This window comes from Bombus huntii, chromosome 11 (assembly GCF_024542735.1).
Source record: "Bombus huntii isolate Logan2020A chromosome 11, iyBomHunt1.1, whole genome shotgun sequence".
Classification (NCBI taxonomy): domain Eukaryota; kingdom Metazoa; phylum Arthropoda; class Insecta; order Hymenoptera; family Apidae; genus Bombus; species Bombus huntii.
Window position 1 is genome coordinate 2,276,889 of NC_066248.1, and position 23,413 is coordinate 2,300,301.

General features: G+C 37.3%; 2 protein-coding genes across 7 annotated transcripts in view; both read right to left on the minus strand.

Annotated features, from left to right (window-relative positions):
• The window catches only part of LOC126870992 (blood vessel epicardial substance-like), a 67,954-nt gene extending 51,742 nt beyond the window's left edge, over positions 1-16,212 (minus strand). The window contains exons 1-2 of one of the 5 annotated variants that reach the window (XM_050629302.1): positions 15,655-16,212; positions 11,365-11,687 (exon numbers count right to left, since the gene is read on the minus strand). The gene's annotated coding sequence lies outside the window, so the exon portion shown is untranslated. Of the gene's footprint in view, positions 1-11,364; positions 11,688-13,598; positions 14,760-14,784 lie in introns of those variants that run through there. The other 4 variants (XM_050629300.1, XM_050629298.1, XM_050629299.1 and 1 more) reach the window with 4 other exon arrangements.
• Positions 16,213-20,221: 4,009 nt separating this feature from the next.
• LOC126870997 (popeye domain-containing protein 3-like) lies at positions 20,222-23,188 on the minus strand. Of its 2 annotated transcripts, XM_050629316.1 has the most exons (7): positions 22,986-23,188; positions 22,738-22,872; positions 22,462-22,643; positions 21,952-22,191; positions 21,614-21,766; positions 21,157-21,301; positions 20,222-21,035 (listed from the first exon to the last, which is right to left on the minus strand). In XM_050629316.1, the coding sequence occupies exons 1-7, from the start codon at positions 23,038-23,040 to the stop codon at positions 20,863-20,865; spliced, it is 1,083 nt and encodes a 360-aa protein (XP_050485273.1). In that variant the 5' UTR covers positions 23,041-23,188; the 3' UTR covers positions 20,222-20,862. The 2 variants fall into 2 exon arrangements, with proteins under 2 accessions (XP_050485273.1, XP_050485274.1); XM_050629317.1 differs by lacking the exon at positions 22,738-22,872.
• Between the last annotated feature and the right edge of the window lie 225 nt (positions 23,189-23,413).

Sequence of the window (23,413 nt, forward strand, 5' to 3'; positions counted from 1 at the left end):
AAACTGTAATCGCAAGCGAATTTTAAAGAAGTTCTCGCAGGAACAACAAGAATTAAAAATACGTTGTAGACCAACAATACGATAATCGACGATAGTTCGCGACAAGGTAGATTAAAAGTTAGTCTCTCGGTGTGAAAAATTTGGAAACTTCTAAAAGCACGAAACCTTCATATTTACAACGATATTTATGTTTAGCGACTTAAAAAAAAAATACGCATAACGCTAAAGGGAACGAATATACATCTATAAAGGAAAGAAAGCAGAATTTAACATAATCGTACATTTCCCTGTACAACGAAAGAAAAAGGAAAAAGAAAGAAATAGAACTTCAGCAGGCGAAAGGATGAAACTTTCTCATAGAAGGCAATGAAAAATTCGCGAAACACAGGCGTGACGAAAACTCGTCACGGAGGCAAGCATTTTCATCAGTAACGAAACTTTGTTAAAGGAACAGAATGTTCTCTTAGGAAACACTTTCCGCGAAATAACAAGACGTTTCGCGAGATGACGCAAAGGAAAATACAAGGAAACTGTCTTTGAAGCGGATATAAATTGTTGCGAATCTATATCACGAAATGAGAAGCTCCTTGACATTTCTGGAAATTGTAAGACACGGAGGATGTTATCGTTACCGCGAGATTTCGCCTATCGGACATGAAATCTTCTCTTCTCGCGAATCGAATCTAATGCTCGTTTTTCAGTTTTGATTACCATTACTTGCTTATTGTATTCGTTTGCACTCTTTTATCGTGTTTTAAATCACGTTGTATCGTGAAATTGATGAACTTGATGAGCACTTTAGGACGCGAGTCTTAAGGAAATGAATTTAACTTTGAAATGGTCGAATATAAATTGACCATTCGTGGGTGATTTAATCATTTTTCAATCGTTTGATATTACGTATCTCGTTTATCATCGTGTAACTTATATTATAACAAAAAAATGGTCTTTCTTACGTTTCTCCACTTTTACAAACGAATGATACTGCTTTATAATTGTATAAGATGTTCATTTAAAAATGTATTTCCGAATATTTTTAATTTAATACTGCTTCTTACTCTAGTATTATTTTCCAACGCAATTAGAAAATGTAACAACGTCGCGTTAAGCACATTATTCCCTACTCAAATTTTCTAATGTGTATAACCAAATTGTCGCGGTTAACTTCACACACTGTGTAATCCATTTATTTCCTGGGCCGAACTCCTAAACTAAACGCGACCAAGTAACAAATCACTTAACAGTGGCATACCAGATATGTATATATATATATACATGGCCAACAGTTTAAACAGTTTAACATTTTAAATCAACACGCGATAGTCCCAATATTTTCTTCCTTTGTAATACACAATGTTTATGGAATAATTGTGAGCAACCTCATATGAGAAAATATCATTAATGTTACGAAATACTTACGTTTTATAAATATTCTTATAAATATTATCGTACGATATTTCTTATTAAATTTGTCTTTATAAACACATGGTCCGTAAAATATAATTTGCAACTGGAATAGTAGGAGAAATAGAAATTGCTGGAAGATTTACAAAGACGTTCCAGATGAGAATTAACTCGATATCATATTAATATTATTAAGCTGTGGCATTTTAAGCTGCACGAGGCAACTGCTTAATTATTCGCTGTTTAAACTTTTTATTCTATTTGTACCCTACGCTTCTCGACCCTTTGACTACTCGTTGCTCTTCCACAGATGTTACCTAAATTATGCTAAATGTCATTTAACGTATCCTTGCCAAAGAATGTCCCACACACTAATCCTGTATATTTTCTTCAATTTTCAACTTCGTCTAGATTTCTAGGATTTATCTCCGCTTGTATTTCCATTAAATGCAAATTCGTATTTGTTCCCCATATTATAAAAATATTACAAAATACTAAAATGTTCCACGGAGAGTTACGTTAAACGGTATTTTCAAACTGCAGATCACACGTAATTTCTAGAGAAAAAAATACCGCGCGATATCAATAACGTGAACTACACTATGGTATACAATGATACAACGGTACACGATATGATACAACGCGTAAACAGCGATATCGAAATATTGACCGAACAAAGATATCCTGTATTTCGACGTTTTCGCTTTTAAACAACAGGATACGTTTCATTCGTAGTATAGTTCTGCCTATTTACTCTCTGTATTATTAATTTTACAAGTAAAATTTCGTAAAAATAATTTACCAGAAATATCGACAGTGATATTTACAGTTCCATCCGTCACGACGCATTGATTTTCGCCTTCCTACTATTGACCGATTGTCGGTCCAAAAACGTCGCTTTCTACTTGCAATCACATTTCGTTTGAAGGCTCAACTTCGAGCATCCGGGTTACTCCTCCTATAAATCCTTCAACCCCCTCTAGTCTCGGCACGTTTCCCTCTAGGGGAATTTCTCGCAATGCTACGCAATACCCTGAAACCACGTTACCGATAAACCCGCTAGTAATGATGATAAAACGTGTACCGCGCGACTTTCATGCACGATTTTCAGTATGATATTTTAGTGCCATGTGAAACAAAGATTATGCTCCGTTCGCGTCACCGAATAATTTGTTGCACAATCCTTAACTTGCTATTCGGTACACAGTTGATACATTTCATAGAATCTTATGAAAAATGTAAAGATGAAATTTACAGAATGGTAAGAACGAATCAAGGGAACATCCTCGAAGTAGTTTCTCGCCGAATCTTTCCAAATATTACCGTGGAAATTAATCGTAGAAAATTCTTAATCCGCTCGGTCTAATCTGCCTGTCGATAATCCATAGCCATCATGAACGCAAACATTTCAAAATACAATGGTGTTTATCAATCAAATCAGCAAACACATACGTTTGAAGATAACCAGACGGCAGAACAACGCCGAAATCGACATGATCACGAGGACTCGCGATTCAAAACCCATGGCTGCTGTGTACACAGTGAGCCGTGGAAACGCGCGCGCGCGTGTGTGCTCTCGTAACAGCCTATGGCATGCTGATGGCGCGAGCGCCGTACGACCAGGGCTATCGACCCTTTCTACTTCCAACTAGAAGCCACGCGGTCTACTTCGCTCCGGTTTCCTTCACTACGACCAACGTTACTCACGAATACACACCAGATGATCCTGGACCACTCCACTACGTCACGAAGCTAACCTAACGACAAGTTTTATCTCCACGACTGCTCCGTTCCATGGAAAATTCGAATTCGCTCGACCGTTCGTTTCGTTGACATTTCGAGATAATGGTGAATCCTTGAATAGTATAGCCCATTCTTGCTAACTTTCCGCGAGAATTTGACCCAGAACTCGTCTCGACTCTCATCGAGACAAAACGAGTTTCAATCGTTTTAATCGTCGTTATAATTTTATAAGAAGAACGCGTTAAAATGCCACATTAAGACCAGAGACAAAGAGGAACGATCAACCCCTTGATATTATGTCAAGTAATATATGGCATGAAGATATTAGTTTTACTTTAATACATTTGTAATATTATTACAATTCGATTAAATTAATCGTCGACAAATAGAGCATCGATATCAAAAGATTGCACGTCGATCGTTTTATTAAACAATTTCCATTAATCGTACGATTATTGAAAAATGTTTTTCCCTCTTCGCTTTGGTTGTAATTAGACCTGTACATTTGGTAGGTGATTTAAATGAATGCAACTAGTTGGCAGGAAATGTGGCGTTTTAAATTAGCAATACTCTCGAGGTAAAGTTTAACTTTCACCCGCAAGGGGTGATTCGCGTGGGGTTTATCCCCAAGCAGAATCGACCAGAACAACGTAGTCCTTTTTATCTTGGACCATTAGACGATTACTCTTTAAACACCAATTGTACATGTAACATACGTAAAATAAATTTGATTGCATTAAATAATCGCTATCTGCTCCGTTTCTCATCTAGAGCACTTATTGTTATAATCGACATAATAATATTTTTAATACCATCACGACGTTATATCTTTAAATACCGAAGAAGTATATTTTACACGTTGTTGCAAGAGATTCAAAAGAAAATTGTAAAAACTCAAGAACCCGCTTAAGTATTCGTGATTTCTTTCGTTAATGAACCGCTATTCGAACCGTTCTGAGACTAACTCGAGCAAAAAGTGGCAGAAAAGTTCAACTCTTGTCGGCAAACTTTTAATCACTAATTATCTTTTAATGACTATCTGAACTAAGGATCGTCTCAAATTCCGACCTCAAGTAGCATGGACGTGTGTCATCCTTCGAGATCATATTAAAACGAAGCAGAAATTATTTCTACGGAAAACGTGGAATTATTTAATCTCTTTAAACATTGAACGAAATAAGATTTCACTTGAAAATAGCGTATTCCTCGATTCTGATTATATGCACCGACTTATCCGGGACAGAATTCCTGAGAAAAACGATATATCTGACTCTGATGTAACGTCGAGATTTGTGGACCATCTTTCTCGGCGTCGATGTGTTCTATCTTCAAATTGTTTAAAATGTCCAGGGGAGAAGCGTGTGTATTCTAGAGACAAACGTGTTATCGGAATAATGGAACTATCATGACACCAAATATTATCAGAAAATATTATCTTGTTAAACAACTGGTTTCAAAAGAAGCAAAGAAGCTTATGGAAAAGATTTTTCGTTCTTCTTGATTTTGCGAAATGCCACTTCCGTTATTGAATGTATTGTGGATTAAAAAATAATTTTCTATTCACTGTGTAATAATTATGTTTATTAAAAGATAGTGGATTCGTTGGTCGTTAAACCAGTATTATATCATAATCAACTTATTTCACTGATGCATTATTTAACAAGAAAATACGTTTACTTTAGTCCACTTAGATTTTTCTTAATATACGTAACGCTATTTGACGTAAGCTGCCGTAAAGCATTGCTTTTATACAACAAAGAAAGTAATTTCACTGTACAGGAAATGGTGGCCAACGCAAAATCCGTAAACTACGACGATGTCTAAACTAAAAGTTGTAGCAAATACGACAATGCATCGATAAAGTAGCGCTAAAGACCAGCATTGTTAACAAACGCATTTACAACCAAAAAGTAGAAGTAAATCGTATTGATGAAAAGCTTCGGATTTATTGAAATTTATTAAAATTTTAATTTTAATTTTATTGCTTTAATTTTTAGTGCTTATAATATCGCAGATATTAATTTAAAGTATTACACAGGACAATTCAATTTAAACGATTCGAAATTCAAATATTTTCGTACGATAGCAAAAAGTGGTACAGTTATCTTTAGAACGTAGCTTTTCATAAACCAGATGAAAGATACGCAAGAAATTAGATAAGACGAGAAACGAGTTGGTTTATGCTGAATTTTCTCCAACTTTTCCTCCCATCTTGACGTATTCTGAAATTAGTTGAAAGGCGAAATGACAAAGCGTCCCATTCACGAGAAGAATTTTTTTACCGTGACGGATTTATAAGAGGGATAAGGGGAAAATCCAGCTGAAAGCACCGCTAGTTTTAGAGCATTAGACATCAATAACTCGTAATAAAGACGAAAATGTGAATCGTGCTGTAGATTTTGGAATTTCAAAGTCACGTTACCGTGATAGCTAACATTCGTCTTGACATTATCATAAAAGCTGCATCTATTTCACATTTTGCAAGAAAATAATATATCTTCGTTAAGCTTAACCAGAACGCTATACCCGGTGTCCAAAATCTAAATCTATGTCTTTCGAGACATTTATCTTCGCCCGTATTTAATTATTTTTCCACATTTTTGAAACTTATAATACCAAAAATTCGAGCTTGTTAATACGTCGACGCATATACCTGTCCATTGCTTAGAAATTAACCCCTATTATGCTAATGAGTCAGCATGGACGACTAGGATTTATCAAACCGCAGCAACGAGACTGAATAGTTGCGGAAATATGTCAAAGCTTGACGGCTCACCTGTTCCTAATGTCGGAGAAAATCAGTCGCGAATGAAACGGACATGCAAATGATCCTGTACAAACGACGTCCCAAATGTCGGGTTAGCCCGTTGATTACAAATACGTTTCCTTGTCTGTTACGCATCAAAATAAATTATACGTTCGAACAAATACGAGTTTCTCGGTAAAGCAACGACAGCATACGTGCAAGACCAAAGAAAGCTGAAATGGACACAAGGAAAAAATCTTTAAAAAGATCCAATGGCACACGCGCATCCCAGGTCGTGACCCGGAACATGAAAGACAAGATTGCGCCATTCAATGTTTTTTCCGCTCGATCTGATCACGTATATTCCATACATACATGCACGATGAAAAATACCGTTCGCGATTAAAATCCTATCTCCGCCTCTCTTTTGCGAGCAAATATTTAAAAGTTAATTATACGACGCTAGACCCGATCCATCGTGAGAACTTCGTGATCGAAAGATCCTATGGAATCAGTCGGCAAAGTATGACGCGGATCGATTCTTAATAATGCATCGCAGATTAAACATTGTCTTCCCAAGTTTCTTCGGATTATGCAGGTTGTTGAAAAAGTTGTAGCCCGAGTTTATAGAAAGAATGTCAAATACACACACTCATACACATACGCGTATACACACGAGGACTTCGTCTCTCAGAAATCAATTAATAATCTTTCATTCGAATACTATGCTATACATACGGTACACGTGTTGTTTATGAAAAATTCAATTGAAAAAATTCAATGAAGGAAAATTTTCACGATGGAAGATATCGATGAAGAAAGGGATAAAATATTTTCCGTTGTGTTTGTAGTTTGTCACGTTTTAGCTATCGGGAGAACCGTCGACGATAAAACGCGGAACATGCATAGTGGCGGGAAGTTCCTCTTTAAACCATAAAAATTCCAAGACCGTCCAACAATAAAACGAGGTAACGTCAAAAGGCAAACAGAGGTCCATGCCATGCATTGTGATAACGTCTCAGAAGACGAAGGAACGAGATCATGCAAAAGCATCCCCTTTAACACGAGAAACTTTACTCGCGATGAAAAAAGAGAATTCCGTTTGGCGATGAAACTTCAAAGACGTAGGGAATATCCGACTATACGAAAACGAGACTACAAGAAAATCAATGAACATCTTTATAAAATACAAAAAGAGGAGCATCGTAACCGTGGAGCTGAGAATGAATATGCAAATTAAGAATAAAAATATCGTACGACGCTCAATGCAAATCGCTTAAAAACTATTTCCCTGGAACAAATAAAATTTACACATCCAACGATTACGATTCAAACCACGAACAGCAATAAAAAGCATTAAAAGACATCAAGAAGTTATATCATATATTCGTCAAACGTAAAACGTTCCCATAACAATATAAATCCAATCCACTTCGACGGTTCGCTTTATTCACAGTCAAACATACCGCGAACCTCCAATGCGAAACCATAAACCAATCGAGCAAAAAGTGTTAGGTTTCGGTTGAGAATCTCCTAATCCCCCGAAACCAAATAGGAAATAAAAATGGAGAAAAAAGGATGGCTCTCCGCAGTTGTGGTTCGTATGTTCATTGAAATACCCAATGAACGCTCGATTTTCTCATAACGTTTCGATGAAATGAACAAAAATGCCACAGCTCTGTTTGTCGTCCTGCTTTTCAAATATAAAAGAGAACACAGGCCCAAGCGTAAAGTGCGAGTATACTCGCGAAATACACGTCACCTCGTTCCATCCCAATTCGTTCCATTATATCTCCATTTCATTGACGAGGTTGAAGCTTTCACGTAGGTTGCGAGTATTTAAGCTTCACCGGAGAACGCGTATAGATACACGGTCGTTTCTAGAACGCTCGTGCCTCGAGTTTTCACGACAGTTGGCCGCATGAATTAGCCTCGTTTGTCCAGATTGCTCGTTAGTTCGTGATTCGGATTCGATCAAATTTCCATCGAAAACCAACGTCTCCTCGCACAAATGTTTCGATTAACCCGATATGCTGTGATTATATATGTAAACTGAAAGCGATATATAGCATTACCAAGTTGTACGATCCATATGCAGGAACAAGATGTTTCGTCGATGCAAAAAGAAAGGCAAATAGAATGCAAATGATGGAACGATGTAGGAACCAAAGGGGCAAAGAGTTTTTGATATTCTGCCAACTCTTTGAGGGACTAGGCGAAAAGTAAAAGTAATTAAACGAGACTAATGTTCTTCTACAAAACTACAATGTCCTTTGGCAAGCAAACTTTCAGGTCTTCCCTTTGTCGATCTTTGTAACCGATTGAAACCGAAAGCAGACCCGAATTAAACGAACGACTACGTACTTGAACTTATAAGTATTTAATACAAAACGCAAATAACAATTCGCAAAATAAAAATGATATTTTGTGAAATTAATGCTGGTTAAAATCTAACAAAACTGTGTTGAGAAAGAAATTTCGAATCTTTCAACTTTTTACTTGATATAACAGTTATCGGCATATTTTTTTCCTCGTTAAACCTTAACGAAGATAAAAAAATGACGTTTACTCGAAAGAATTAATTAATACTCGATAACAATTAACACACGATCTTTCTAGCTTGCTGACAAGCTCGTTATGCCGTCGATCGCATTAAACCACTTTTCCATACCGAATATTCGCTTTACAGAAACCATTACAGAGGTAGACTTTCGTTCACGAAGAAAAGGTTAACGAGAAACAAGTTGCAATTTGTGAAAATAATTATTGTCGCGTGAAACAAGAAGGAAAAACGTCTAATCGATTATCTAACTATTAATTATGTGTCTATGATAATTTGTGTCAACACAACGTATATATAAGCCAAGTTATAAAATACAATCCGTGATTAAAAGTTCTCGAGATGTTTATTTCTATTTCCACGGAAAAAGATACTATACGATCAAGGGGAAAAACGATTTTGTTCGTCACGATAGAATAATTAACGGCATTAACAGAATAGACACAAACGGCGATTAAAACTCTCTATTAGGAAGCGCTAGCTGCTAATCACGTGTCGTCGAGCGCGATGTATGGCGGGTTGGAAACATGCAATTCTAGTGGAAACCGACTGTTTAGAAACATTACATTCTACGAACAATAACGAAAATAACTACGAACCGAGTGCCGTGTATATGCAAATGTCACGCGCAGTAATTATTCGGTGGTAATTCTGTTGCGCAATATGTTGCCTATGAGACACTGTTAATGACTTTAGATCTTTAACAACATTATATAGCTACAAATATTTTATGAAACATAATAAGCGAAGTAAAAAGAATGGCCACAAAAAGTATCGCCATTGTATTTATTGTAGCATTTAGTACACTGATTAATTAAGTCCAAACGTAATTTAACTTAAATATTAATTGGTAGTACCTCGATATGAATAGGAAAATTTGGCCCTTTGAATATGACACGTAGAAGTTCGTAAAAAGGCGATTGGCGACTGGGGGGAAAATGTCACGGCTTTTTAGTGTGTACACAAGAAAGGGTTAGAATAGCATCCGGAAAACGCTTATTAGCCAGATCACGATCTGCGGAGTGAATAGAGATAAAAATAAAAGCTCGCCTTTGCGGCCTATAATCTCGTTTAAAGCAAGGGTCGCTGACGAAAGCAAACATTACTTCCGCGCAAACGATGTTAACCAAGTAAACTGCGTTGTTTGTCCCGTAATGGCGTTGCAACGATTAACAAATATCGTTCGATTGGCCGACCTACGAGACTTCTTTTAGACACGTCTGCCTGTGAGCTTTGTTCTCTGTCCGATATAATACTAGTTCGTCTAATGCGAATCGCTACACTAAGAAAGGCAAGGAAAAGATGAGAAAACTTTTGTTGGACACGAGTAAAGACGAAACTATGATACAATTGATATTGTGGAAGCTTAACCGAAAACTGTTATAATTAACTGTCCACAATAGGATCAACCCGGATAACTTTCTCATAGAAAAACCAAGTATCGCAATCGATTCTATCGCAGGTTTGTTTCCACCTCCGTGTAATACCAGACAGTTCACGAGACTCGATCGTACCGCGTCTTTTTACACGTCGTCACGAACGCGCAACAGGTAAATGGTAATACGTTAAGATCGCATGCCGCAATTAATTTTTTAATGACTAACCCGTGGCCTCGAATTTTCTACCGCTTCCAGAGATACGATGTATCGTTTCGGAAGCGATGGAAGTTTCGAAAGCGATGCGAGTTACGACGCGATGCGTTTCTGGAACGCGTTAAACAGCCTCGAATAAATTTAAATACAAATCAAGCGACGCCAAGCTCAAATGAAAGAGAAGCTCATCCTTTCTGCACGCCGTGGCTGCATGTTTGTTTTCGAACACATCGCACGACGATACGTTGATCCAACGTGTATTATATGTATACTCGTGCGCGAAATTTCGTTGCAATCGATTCTGCGCAGTGAATTTCATTAAACTTTGATAAATAATATAATGTACAGGTCTCGTGTATAGATCGGTCATTCATCGATCGTGTTTAAAGCTGATTTCGCACGTCACCAGAAACGAAGGAAATTTAATCTATAATTTTCGAATTCCGCGTACGACGATGAAGCATGATTAATTGAACATGGACAATAATCTAATTACTTCTATATTTCATGTGATTGAAGAAATTTCCTATTTTGATACGACGAATGGTAGATAAATTTTATAAGAAGGTAAATTATGATGTTGAAACTGTGATATAATAATTGAATTATAGTATTTTGTAGTTTATATAAAATCTTTAAATCCGTGCTTGTTTCCCTTCAATTAGAATTAGGAGATAATTTGTGTAAGAATTATTGCTTAAATGTACCAGAGTTCCGTCATGCAAAAGTTTCTACGACTTATACTTCTGAGCTTTTATAAAACGGTTTAAGAAATAATGCGGAGGAACACGTCATATAAAACACTTGACGAATAAATAAAATACGTTCGTGCCATATGTATGAGAAACTTTACAAAACAATATCTTCCTGTTCGAATTATGCAAATATATTTAAAAGTTCTATCATATATCCGATCAAGGTGAATAAAAAATTATTCATAAAGCTGAATACTCGAGTTCGACGTTAATATCATTCACATTCAAAAGCGTATGACGTTGACTACAAAAGCCCTTCTTTTTTACGAGATCGTATAATTTTCCAAGAGATAATCTATTTTCAGAACAGATAATTTTTAACGGAAATTCGTCCGACGACGAATGAACATATCGATGGTACATAAACTTAGATCATTGATAGCGATATCCAGGTTTGATCGTACTGGAATTTTAGAAAGAGTAAAACGTTCCAACAAGAGCTAAAATAAAAGTACTAAAATCAATCAAACCTGTATATTTCAAAAGTAACTATCATAATAATTATACTTTTATTTTTCTATCGATTTCATATCTATGGTCTTCGTAGAAAAAACATTTCCTTACCTTATGGTGGATAAGCGATATGTTGTTTGGAGTGCGGAATGATACACCTCAGTCTTCTGTACGTATGCGTCAATAGTAAGGGGCAACACAGAGATGAGCTTCTTCCGAATTCGGCCACGCAGAAGGTCATCACTTCGTGCAACACCATTGCCATCGACTTGCCTTACCACCGAACGACCAGACAGAGTCACGATGTCCGATCGAGCCCTGTAATCGATCGTTCGCGTGCTAACACTCGCGCGAACCGCGTCCTTTCTCTCATCGGCGTACGAGTCACTGGATATCGCGGCTCGTTTCGCAACACGAACGGCCCGTGAATTCGTCTGAAACATCACACGACAATCAGTGGTTAATTACATATTATCCAGCGGTTCGCCAAAGAACAATTCAACTCGAAATTAACAGTAATTCTACGTGTTCTATAATTTCTTTTAGCGGTACGAACATCGATGCTTGAAATGACAATCATGCTTCCGATATTTGATTTTACCAGATTAACTTGGTAGTTTACAATTAGTCTTCAAAGTGGACCGTGATTACAAAATACATTTATTATATTTATTGTAGTGGAACATAGGGGTTGGAGTAAATATCAAATACCAGTAGCGTGATACATCGGTTACTGGTAACTAGATATTTAGGTAGTTTCGTATCAAGGGCTGGTGGATCTACTAAAGTTTTCGATCGTTGACGCTTATTTATACTTGAGGGTTTCTTTGAGATAGTAGATTCACGTAGATGATCCACTGATATTTGAAAAAGTTGTAGAGTCTAATTTAGATCTAGGTTAATCCAGAATTGAACTTTTGATTCATATCGGCGACGCGTTTGAAAAACATTCGTATTTAGATTTTAAATAAATGTTTCAATTTGAATTTTAATACTGCAGCTTTAAAGTATATTTAATATTGTATTTGTCTATTCATTCGTTGCTTATTGTTATCTTTTTCACAAAGCGTAGAACAAAGCTGAAGCTTTTAAAACCGCGCTGAACGAATTCCCACGTTCTAAAAACTCATGATAACAGATAGCAATATTTATTCAGTTATACAATTCATTTGGATCGTTAACTCCATTCTGGCAATGTTTCGAAAGAGATTGTCTATCAAATGTAACCTCAGTTATCGAAACGTTTTTGTGCAAACGCATTTTAATGTCTGTCTCATCTCGGGACAAAACATCGTTCAGCGAAGTTCCTATAATTTTCTACATGTTTCACGAAATGCCTCCAGCTTCCGGACAGTTGGAAAGATGCGTCGAGACTAGAGACGTATCGATTCTCCTTGCAACGAAAAACAACTCGACAGATAGAGTCGAAAGTAACTAGCGTCCAGAAAGTTTCTGAAGATCGACATGGAAGAAAAGGTTGAAAGCTAACAATTTCGGCTGAAACTCTCAACTTTGATCACGAATCTCAGCAAGTCTAGCGACCAGAACTTTTATCAAACGCGATCGACCAGCCAGCTTTCGAGATTTATGTTTTCCGATCGGAAACCAGGCCGCCTAATTCTTCGAAGATAAATCTTCGGCAATGCGCTGATATCGTGTGCATTCTCTTATCGCCGGTTTCAAGATCAAGATTTTAATATGCAAACTTTAAAAGAGAACACTCTATTTTACGCATTTTTATAAAAAAAAAAATCTGTACAATTTTGTTAATCACAATTTTGCACGTACCTTTATGCACGTTTCAATGACATTCACAAATTTGTTTACAGAGTAATGATTTAAATAAATAAATTTTGGCGTATGAATACGTATTTCCAGCAAATGGATATTTACTCTTTCGTACTTTTAACGTTACGATAAATTAACTAAATCAAAAAATTACCGCTTGAATATCTCTTCGTTAAAATATATATCGAATTACGATTTTTACAAGTATTCGCCAAAACGATAACATCACGTTTCCGATAATCTACTCATAAACAACAGTCATTTAGCGAGAGTACTTCGTTTTTAATCGTCAATAATTACATTTGACTTTGTAAACAATGATTATTTGACAAAACTAAATGCTGCCCTCTGGCATCGATATCAGCGAATTAATCGCAATTCCTGAAAATTTATCATCGAACGTGTGGTAAGCAAAAGCTTATCGCAAAAGAAACAAGATCCATAGTATTTTAAACTGTAACATGACGATCTTTATTTCTTTTACGTCGCATAACTAATAATACGAATTTAGATTGAAGCTGACAGAAATGGCAAAATTAGTCGTTCGAAATTCTTACCGAGCGAAAGCAGAAGAAAAGACAATTGATGGAACGTCGAATAGAATAAAGAGATCGAAATCACACCGAGGAATCCGTGAAAGATTTGCACAGAGCCACCTGTCCATTCGATTCGACTATCGAACTTCCGAACAACGCGTATAGAGCTTCACGATACATAGAAACTCGTGTAAAAAAGGCCCAGCACCGCCAACGATGTAACAAATTTCCGAAATTAGCTCAACGCTTATAGTATACGAAAAAGAAGTCGAATAAATGAAAGTCGTATTAATGAAACTTCTCACGAATAAGAAACGTGGGAAAAAGAAAAGAAACGAGACAGATTTGCGATACACGTTGCAACTTCCCTCTCCGCGTTAACTTTACCGGGTGGTTCTTAATCAAAAGCAAGAAGGAGATAACGTACGATAGAAAAACGTTACATAGATTAGATTTCTAGAATCAAACCGAAATTTTAAAAAAGTCGTCGATAGATTTTGCAAGATACGCGTTAACGAATAAATTGATCGTTTTTGAGAAAATAACCTCAATTCTAACAAAGTCACGATCGCGTAAAGTCGTAATACTATAACGCTTCAGAATTAATAACAATGCTTCATTTTATCTGTCACAACACAGAGACGTTGTACTCGAATAAGTTTAAGACCGTTTACAAAAACGTTTCTCTCGAAAATCGATGCGGTACACAGTTATTAGCTGCAAATAACCTTAACACGAGTTTTCAGGAAGGTATACGTTGACGGGTACAAGTATCACTTACTACTGATGCAACAGACTATCTTTGCACTGACGCGTGTCAAATCAATTTCAATTTCCATGATAAAAGATCACGATACAATTTTTTTGCACGAAAAACGCTTCGGAGAGTACGGAAGTTAAGATGAATTTTAAACGCGTGCGGAACACATCTCTGACATCTCAGGCATAATTCTACATACTACGACGAAAATCATCAAGATTCGTTACAACGCCGCATTCACGCTGCTCTCGCGGTGCACGTTCGCTCAGGTTACATGTGCTCTCTCTTTATACTCTGACCACCGTTCGATTATCTGTCGATGATACAAAAGGAACAACTAAAACCTGTCGAGTTCGCGTAAAAGATATTAGACGAGGTAAGAGAAGGACGTAACAACGAGGGAAAAAAAGTAAAAAATTTATAAGATTCACAAGGATAAACACTAACGTACTCGCTTCTCGGGCTCGTTACCACTTGTTAGGTAGCAGTTGAATGCGTGACGCATCAATCACGTTTGACCGTCGCTCGAAGGTTTGGCTCAGCGTCTTGCACGCGCACACACGTTCGACGCATCGACGACGAATCAACAAACACAAACGGCCGGAACACGGTTTCGCGCGGCGGCGGCGACGGCGACTACCACGGCGACGGCGAGGACGAGGACGAGGACAACGGCGACGTGGCAGGACGAGGATCATGACTCGTCTCTACCATCCATACCGTCTTGCCTCGGGGACGTCCGCGATATTCTCGACGACGACGACGTTGCAACTTCGATGATGGCTGTTCATCGGACTCGGGGGAACCGACGAGAACTTGGGGAACAACGATGACGACGACGACGATGACGACGACTGTAGCTACGTTTACTCTCGATGAGAAAAATGCTGCTGACACCAGTAACGTTACTCTCGAAGCGTGCGTCGAGCATGAAGCACTGTTTACATGCGAGCAGGGGCGCCATGGTCACTGCCGCCGCTATGCTCCTCGTCTGCACGATCAGCACCGCGATTTTAGATCTGCTGTCCTTCTTTCTGGCGGCGCCGATACATACCGCGTTCTCCACTTGGGAACCTTCCCCATCGTCGTAACATCAACTGCGTCCGAATGCTCGTTCATTCATCTTCACGACATCGTTTCTCTCTCTTCGTCGTCGTCGCCGTCGATCTGCTCTTCTCCGCTACACGCATACACCCATCTCGCTACTTGCTACCGTACCTAGCCCACTCTCTCCCGATCTATCTTTTTCTCGCTTGTATTCCACTTGGTCCTCTCGACGTTCTACCGTTATCCTTTCTCTGTCTCGCTCACGCTCACCGTTAACGTGCCTCTCGCTCTTCCCTCTCCGTCGTTCGCCTCTCGCGCTCTCACGCCCTCTCTGTCACTCTCTCGCTCTCACGCGGCTGACTAAAGCGACACGAGTGCTGCTTCCGACTTGTGCGACGCGTGCCAAAGCTCTCGTTAGACTAAACTCCGATAAAACTAGCGCCACGCCCTCCACGCAGGTGGCAGCACCCGCCACTATCATCTCGCCAACTTTCCACGAACTTCGGTTCGCACCCCCGCCACGACTGCGACCGAACATTTCTCTTTCCCCACAATACTTCCCTCCTGTATTCCCCTTTAGCCTTAGTCGCTTCCAACTGATAGCTCGTTCCCTTAGTAGTTCACCCTTGCCCTCTTCCGCGCTACGCTCTCTTTGTCTCCGTTCTTCTTGTTTTTTTTACTTCCTATTTACTTAGGTGTCTTGTACCCCGTTCTCGCTGGACCTTACCCTCCTTCCGTTTTTACCACTTACTTTGGCCAGACGTATTTTTCAATACCGCCTTTCTTCCTAACTTTCTGTACTCTTATCCATCTTCTAGATTCCTCCATCGTACACTGTAACGCGTTATTTCCAGGTATTACTTTACAGGGTCGCTGCCCTTCTTATAGTTTATTACCTCGGCCGGGTCGAGTGTAAAATAAATTTAATTCGATGTTATCAGAAATATCGATGTTATCAGAAATATCGATGTTATCAGAAATATCGATGTTATCAAATCAGTAATTTGTTCGCTTAATTTCATTACATTTTTTATTTTATATTTATTCCATATTTATACAGTAACTTTTGGACAATTTGTACTCGATCGAAGATTTACGTATTATGTATAAGAAGATATCTTCTTCGGAAGAATTTTATTCTTTTATTCTTACTAGCTGTTATTCGATTATTTTTAATAATTTCTCTTTTACTTTTAATGTGTTATTGCACACAGTACGTATCACTTTCGAATTTTAATTCTCCCATCTTTATGTAACTTTCTGATACAACGTTACCTTTTCTCACATGTACCCCATTAACTTTTCTCCTGCTGAGCACCCTCCTTGCTCATTTCAAGGAACATAACCTTTAACGTTGCGAGAAGGACGCGTGAAGGATGCGTTTATATGCGCGCATCTTGCACACTTCCTTCAGCTCCTCGATGCTTACATACCACTTCGTTACTGTTTACTTGTATACCTTCATCCTGCTTTCCCTCGCGCTAACCCCTTTTCGATCCACCTTCCCGTCTATATCCTTTCACGACCATTTTCCCTTGTGTTCCATTTTCTTCCAACACACTCTTATTATTCCTGCTGAAAATTTCAATATGCTGCGCCAATTTAAAATATTTTCTACGAATGATTTTTAATCAAATTTAGGCTCGCAATTTTGCTAGAAATTTTCAGATTTAGAGCTAGATTTAGACCTAAAATAAGAATGAAAATAAGAATCAGATTACTAAACCAATTTGTAGAATAGGATATATCCACGAAGCTGAATATCTTTTAATAAAGGAAGGTAGGTAGAAACGGATTATACATATATCGACATCGTCATGAGGCAGGAATGTTACACTTTCCTCGTCCTTTGTAACCCAATTGCATAAGCAAAGGCGCGAATCGGCATTTTCGTACCACAAACGATCAAGCTCCGATTGCTCGATATTAGAGTCGAGAACACGTTTGTAGAAGCGTTTCCGTGGTCGTTACACTTTGCAGCGAATCGGAAATGAGGAGAATAGAGGAACAGTGGCTGGCATATGAATCTTGAAACGTTCGTAATTTCATGAAAAATACGTAACACGTATGACTTAATTTCTTGTTCTTAATCATTTTTAAATTCGTAATTTCAAAAATATGTGTCTCCAAGTTTTAGTATCAAACACACATAATTTTCGTCTTTTACTTTTTAAAACAGTCAGGATAATACGTATCATGTTTTGTATTTTAAGGATTGAATGTATTGCTTCTGACGTAATACTGTCGTTAGATATTATCCGATGCATAATGAGCTTTTTAACGTTTTAATACTACGAAAGATTTGATAGTTTGAAGTTCACTGAACATTGTCAAGCAAGGTTTTGACTACAAGACAGGTCTGAGAGAAATAGACTACATTCTTCGTCGTTCTTATCGCTTCATTCCGTGAAATCATTTATCTCTTGAAAAGTCGCGATAATTTTCAATGCTCATCGTCTTTGTTAATTCAGGTGCCCTTAATCAAGATAACCATTTTATACCGATTTATCACGCAGAACGTGTTTACGTAATACCAAAATTACACACAAGCACATCGATGTTAATTCCACGTAATTGAAATGTACGATTAATTTTATTTTGAATGGGTGATCGTAACTAGTATTGCGCTTAATTTGATCGTGTTTTATTATACAGAAAGCAATAAAATTATCCTGGAAAATGAAATGTCGATTTGCATGTCAGACCAATTGCATTTTATAAGCAGAAGAATGGTAGTTTTCCGCTGACGTTCACGAAATCGTAGATGCTGTAATTGGGTTATTTCAGTGAACTCCGCTGGTAATTACACTTACGAATGACTTGACCGTCGTATTTCGCCATCAGATCAATCTTCTTCCGCTGAAGGTCCGTTTCGACTATCCGTGCTATATTTCGAGCCACTTTGAATTAAAGTAGATAATGGCCCTTCGGACAAGATAGAGGGAAAAGATAATAAAGCAAATGTTAATTGCTAGCCTATATTCGTTTTTGTCAATCTATCTGATCGTCTCAGACTATACGCGAATAACTTCTTGCAGACACGTGAATAACGCTTTGAACACGTAACTTCCTTAACATCGATTCATCGTCATTTAAAAAATTCATTTTTTGATAACATTTATTTAATGTATTCGTCTGTTCCGATATAATTGAAACGAATGTTTATTTTTTAAATATGCAATGAATATTTTTACAAAAATTCTATGTGAATTAAGTTCTTAAGTGACTCCGAATTTTTAAAAATTGTAAATATTGTATATTGTGAAATATACAATATTTTTGGATAAATGAAATTTTTATCAAAACTGAAAGAGCTAATAATTTATAATGTTCGTTACATCAAGGATGGGAGATTATGGAACGATTACTTCATATTGTGAGAATCGAATAAATCACAAGTAAAATTTTATGTTCCTAAAGCAAGTTACAATCAGGTAACAAGACTAGTTTATTGGGTAACAAACGTGGAGTGGAAATGAAACGAAAATCGTACAAAAGTAAAATTACGAGTTATGTGCGCCAGTGTATATCGCAATGTTGGATTGACCATTAATGAAATGAGTTGAATATGTATAATCCATAAGAAACATCGTGAAATGAATACGTCGAACATTTCAATATGCGTTAATTGTAATTATCTTCCATATAAAGTAATGATACAAATATTCGGTTCTATTCTCAAAATTTTATTTAAAAAAAAAAAATCATAAAATTCTAACAGTTTATAAATATCCTAAAAATGTTGTGATAATGTAATAGATTCTTCGATCTATCTCGTTAATTAAAAATTAATTTCAACACGAATATTCCTGTTTCAGCATGATTATCCATCGCAGAGTTTACAATGTTTTAATTAAAGGCAAAAATCAACAGCAGATGGAGGAGTGAACATTGATTAATGAACCGTACAAGTTTTTGTTTTTATTTATTGTATTTATTGACAGGAAAATAGTAATTAAAACTTATATAGATATTGCATATCGATAGAACGATGATAGTTATATTAATTAGAATTTCTGGATACCTCGTTGCACAAGAACTTTCACGCAATTATAGCTCGAAACTTTAGTTGCATTTAGACAGCATTTTTCTGCTATTTACGTTAACGACATCTGAATTATAGATCTAGCGAGGCTGCGAATTAGTAATATCGATTAGTAATATTTATTTTTGTAGTAGCTTAATAAATTGATTCTCAAAATTACAACATCCACGCGATTTGAAATATACAACTCCACGCGGAAAAGCTTGTTGAAAATTTACTTTTAAAAATGAATAAAATTGCTTCTTGTGCGTGTTAAACTGCTTCTAAATTGTGTAAAAATGTGCTTCAGGTAGATTTTTGAACACTACACCTGAGCTTTCCACGCTCATTTTATTCTTTGATTAAACACTATTTCCGTTCCTTAGAGTGTGTCTTGCGCTACGACTGTCTCATTTGGTGTTCATTTTGCTTAGACTTAGGCTACCAGAATATCGATTCATCGTTTACTTACGTAGTAACTGGTGGATTCTTAGAGTAAGGACAAGTGATGATAGTAGTGATATTCGATAACAAAAGGACAGACTACGATATCGTCGCACGCCGTGTTCGCTCAACTCGCACTCTGCTTCTCGACTGCCTCTCTGGCCGTTTTAGCACTCTATTGTCTTTTGCTGGGCCCACCGCACACGTATTCTACAGACGCTCGTAGCCAGGGTCACGTAGGTCTTTTCGGCAAAGCTATTTACCTGAAGGACCCGGTAATGCATCGATGGAGCCGACAACGCCTCGGCTCTCGCGACATTGTCTGTAGTTAGCTCGACGTTTCTTGGGCCCTTCTCCCCGATACTACACTTATGTTTTCTTTACGTTTAAAATAAAACAATTCTACTTCACACACTAATACACACTTTTTTCATTAAGTAGTTTTTAAATATTTAATTAGTATACCAATATCTATGTTTCAATAAAGTAGATATTAAAAGTTGTCCATTTGATTAATTCTTCGTAGATCGTATTTATAGTTTGCATTTTTACTCTATCATAATGTTTTTTAATTGACACATTAATCGAACATTTTAACAAAAAATTATTTTACGATATTTATCATATTCTTAATCGAGAGAGAAAGGAAAAGAATTAAAATGTTATAAATGATATGATAAATGAAAAAAAAAATCAACGGAGAATTAAACGCGTTGCACTTGTATATTTACGTTCTGTTCTTACAATTATACCAAATTATACAATTTATACCAAAATCGACATTTCTTCTAAACTATGCGAGTAGATTCTCGTTTATAAAGTTTCTCGTTCGTCAAAGGAAACCACCAACTGGAAATGATCTGGCTTATTTTATCATTATCACTTAGTTCGTTGAAATAAAGTTCGGTTAAAACACTGCAGTCTTCGTTTGATTTATTATGCAATTCCCTAACGCAGCACTATTCACTATCTCCCTCGTAAAATGTGTCCGGCGTTAAGGAGGCCTCCTGCTATTCTTCGTCCACGATCTCGCAACTGTGATACTTGCTCGACGAATCTAACCAACTCTCCACACCACTGGACGCCAAGTCGTCGTACGAAGGCATTTCTGGAAGAGGTTCCATGTTCGGCGCTCCTTTCTTCGAGAGATTGTTCGCCTGACGATCTTTCAGATTAGAAACACCTAAGAAAGAATTATAGGAATATCGATAAAATAAAAATATGAACTTAATTTTGATCAATACTTGACTGAATAAACGAATAAAATATTAAAATCGAATAGGAATTGGAGTAGAAAAGATTACCATTATCGGAAGACATCGACGATTCCTTCCTACGAATCAATGCTTGTCTGGATGCTCTCGGGCTCCTGTATTCGCTATTTATCGTTAACCCTGCGCTGATAGTTGGCAGTCTTATATCCAAATGCGATCCTTTATCTGTAACAATCTAAGCAGATGTTATCCTAAGAAAAAGATGTTCATTTGTTTTTAATCGAGCAGAATAATCTTAAAAACGTCTTAATATCGTCGTATTAAAATGTTATCTTCGATTCGAAGGCTACGTTTTCTACGCCGTTTTATATTCTTATGGCGATACGTTAATTCGAGAATTATTTAAGTTTAATAAAAATTCCATAAAAATTCGCAAATGAGCAATTTTAATCATCCTTTGGATTCGATAAACGTTGTACTACCAATGACTGTAGTCATTCTCCGTATCAAAAGAACGGAACTAATGACAACCAGAGATTGTTATTACCTTGTTGTTCATAGCGTACAATTTGGTGGCAATGTCTCTGGCAACTAACGTTGTTAAAACTGTGGCTAAATATGCTTCCTTCACGAGGAGATACTCCAGCGCGGATCTTTGCCAATATAAGTACCTGCAGGAGCTTGCAGCGACAATTGACACCTGAACGCAAAAGTAAATTATTGTAACTTCATGTAATAAATTCATCTTTTCGAACTTTATAATTATTTTCTTTGTTTCGTTTTACCCAATTCCGATTTATTACGACATTGCGATAGATTACTACTATAAACAGATAAATAGTAAATTTTTCAAATGATAATATTAATCTGATATCAAACTTTTACCTTAAATTTGTCGTCCACGGATGCCCGAGAGCTCTCGAATTCCGGCGAATCTAGGAACTCGCAAGGCAGAATAGGATGCAGGAAATTCGAATCGCTGAGAACGTTTACCTTGCCGCTAAGCAGTAGTCCTAATCTGTCTGTGCGAGTTAGATTTTGCATTGCGTATGCCTCACCTGCGTGCAACGACATTATCGATGCGAATTCTGGGGACACTAGCCTCTTAAACTGCAGTCGAGACACCTGTTTTCAACGATAAAATCTTCCTTATAAAAGTCGATTCTACACGTAACAATTCTGACAATTTATATCGCTGTTTTGTTGCAAAAATCCCTTTGGAGACTTTTCTGACGTTTTAATTAACCACTGAATGTTAAAATCGTCTTATATCTACAGATGCGCGAATCATTAAGCATTGAAATCGCGCGACTACCTATCATTCTCTATACGACGGTAACAGTAACTGCATACAAAATTTTTGAGGACTGTTCACCAACGTTTTAAAGTACTCACTTTGAATGGATAGAAAAGAGTGTGGTACGCTTCCTCTAATTCAGGGTCGAATCGGACCGGTCTCATTTGATAAACGATATAAACCAGTTGACCGATGTTCAATACCAGGAAACTGAAGTTCCAAGAGAATATGTCCGGTGCGCAGATCACGTGCCATGCCCAGCCTGACAACAGCATGAATCCTGAAATGACAAAATTTACGAAGTTTAATAAACGAGTTGTTCGATTTGAGAAATTCCGTTGATTTCTTCCCGGAAAATGCATAAATCTATTAACCTATTATTAGGACAGAATGCATGAACAATATCCCTTTCTTCGAAGAAGGTGCTGAATACGACAACGCGAAGCAGAAATTCGCCAATTGAAACAATATATGCTGCGGTTGCTGCCACAGACACAATGCCGTATTACCTGAACATGATAGGAGAATAATTGCATTTCATAAGACTTGTACAACTTACTGGTTACATATTATAAGAAAACGCGACATGCAAGAAAAAACGAATATACGTATTTGACTTTACCTAATGCGGTGATGTTGTACGAAGGAAGAGGGTCGTGTCCAAGTCCAGGACTCATGTCGATTAAATCGCTACCGATGAATGGTGTCGAAGAACAATGGACCTTTATCGGCTACTTATTCTTATTGTCCATGCTCTCTGGTTTGTTTTGGTGAAATTTATCAATCTCTTCGCCTAAAAGCAGGGGCGCAACGTACGCCATCCTTTCTAGCGCTTGCGCTAAAGCTTTAAATCGATTGGTTTCCATGTTGGTGGTGCAAACACATTTTGAACGAGATTATATCCATTGCGGGCAAGATAGGAATGCGTTGATAAAGTTGATCATACCGCTCATTTTTGATCGTGTTGAGTTTTTCATTGTGCCAGAGTTTCTGGCGTTTGTAGCCATTGTTACGTAAATAATACACACTGTATACATCTTGTACATTTTT

What these genes read in the sequence shown, in the direction of transcription:
- LOC126870997 (XM_050629316.1), bottom strand. Translation starts at nt 23,040, where the DNA reads ATGAGTCCTGGACTTGGACACGACCCTCTTCCTTCGTACAACATCACC. An exon ending in GCATTCTGTCCTAATAATAG is followed by an intron (nt 22,644 to 22,737) that starts GTTAATAGATTT and finishes TTGTCATTTCAG; the next exon opens with GATTCATGCTGTTGTCAGGC. An exon ending in CCGTGGACGACAAATTTAAG is followed by an intron (nt 21,767 to 21,951) that starts GTAAAAGTTTGA and finishes TTTTGCGTTCAG; the next exon opens with GTGTCAATTGTCGCTGCAAG.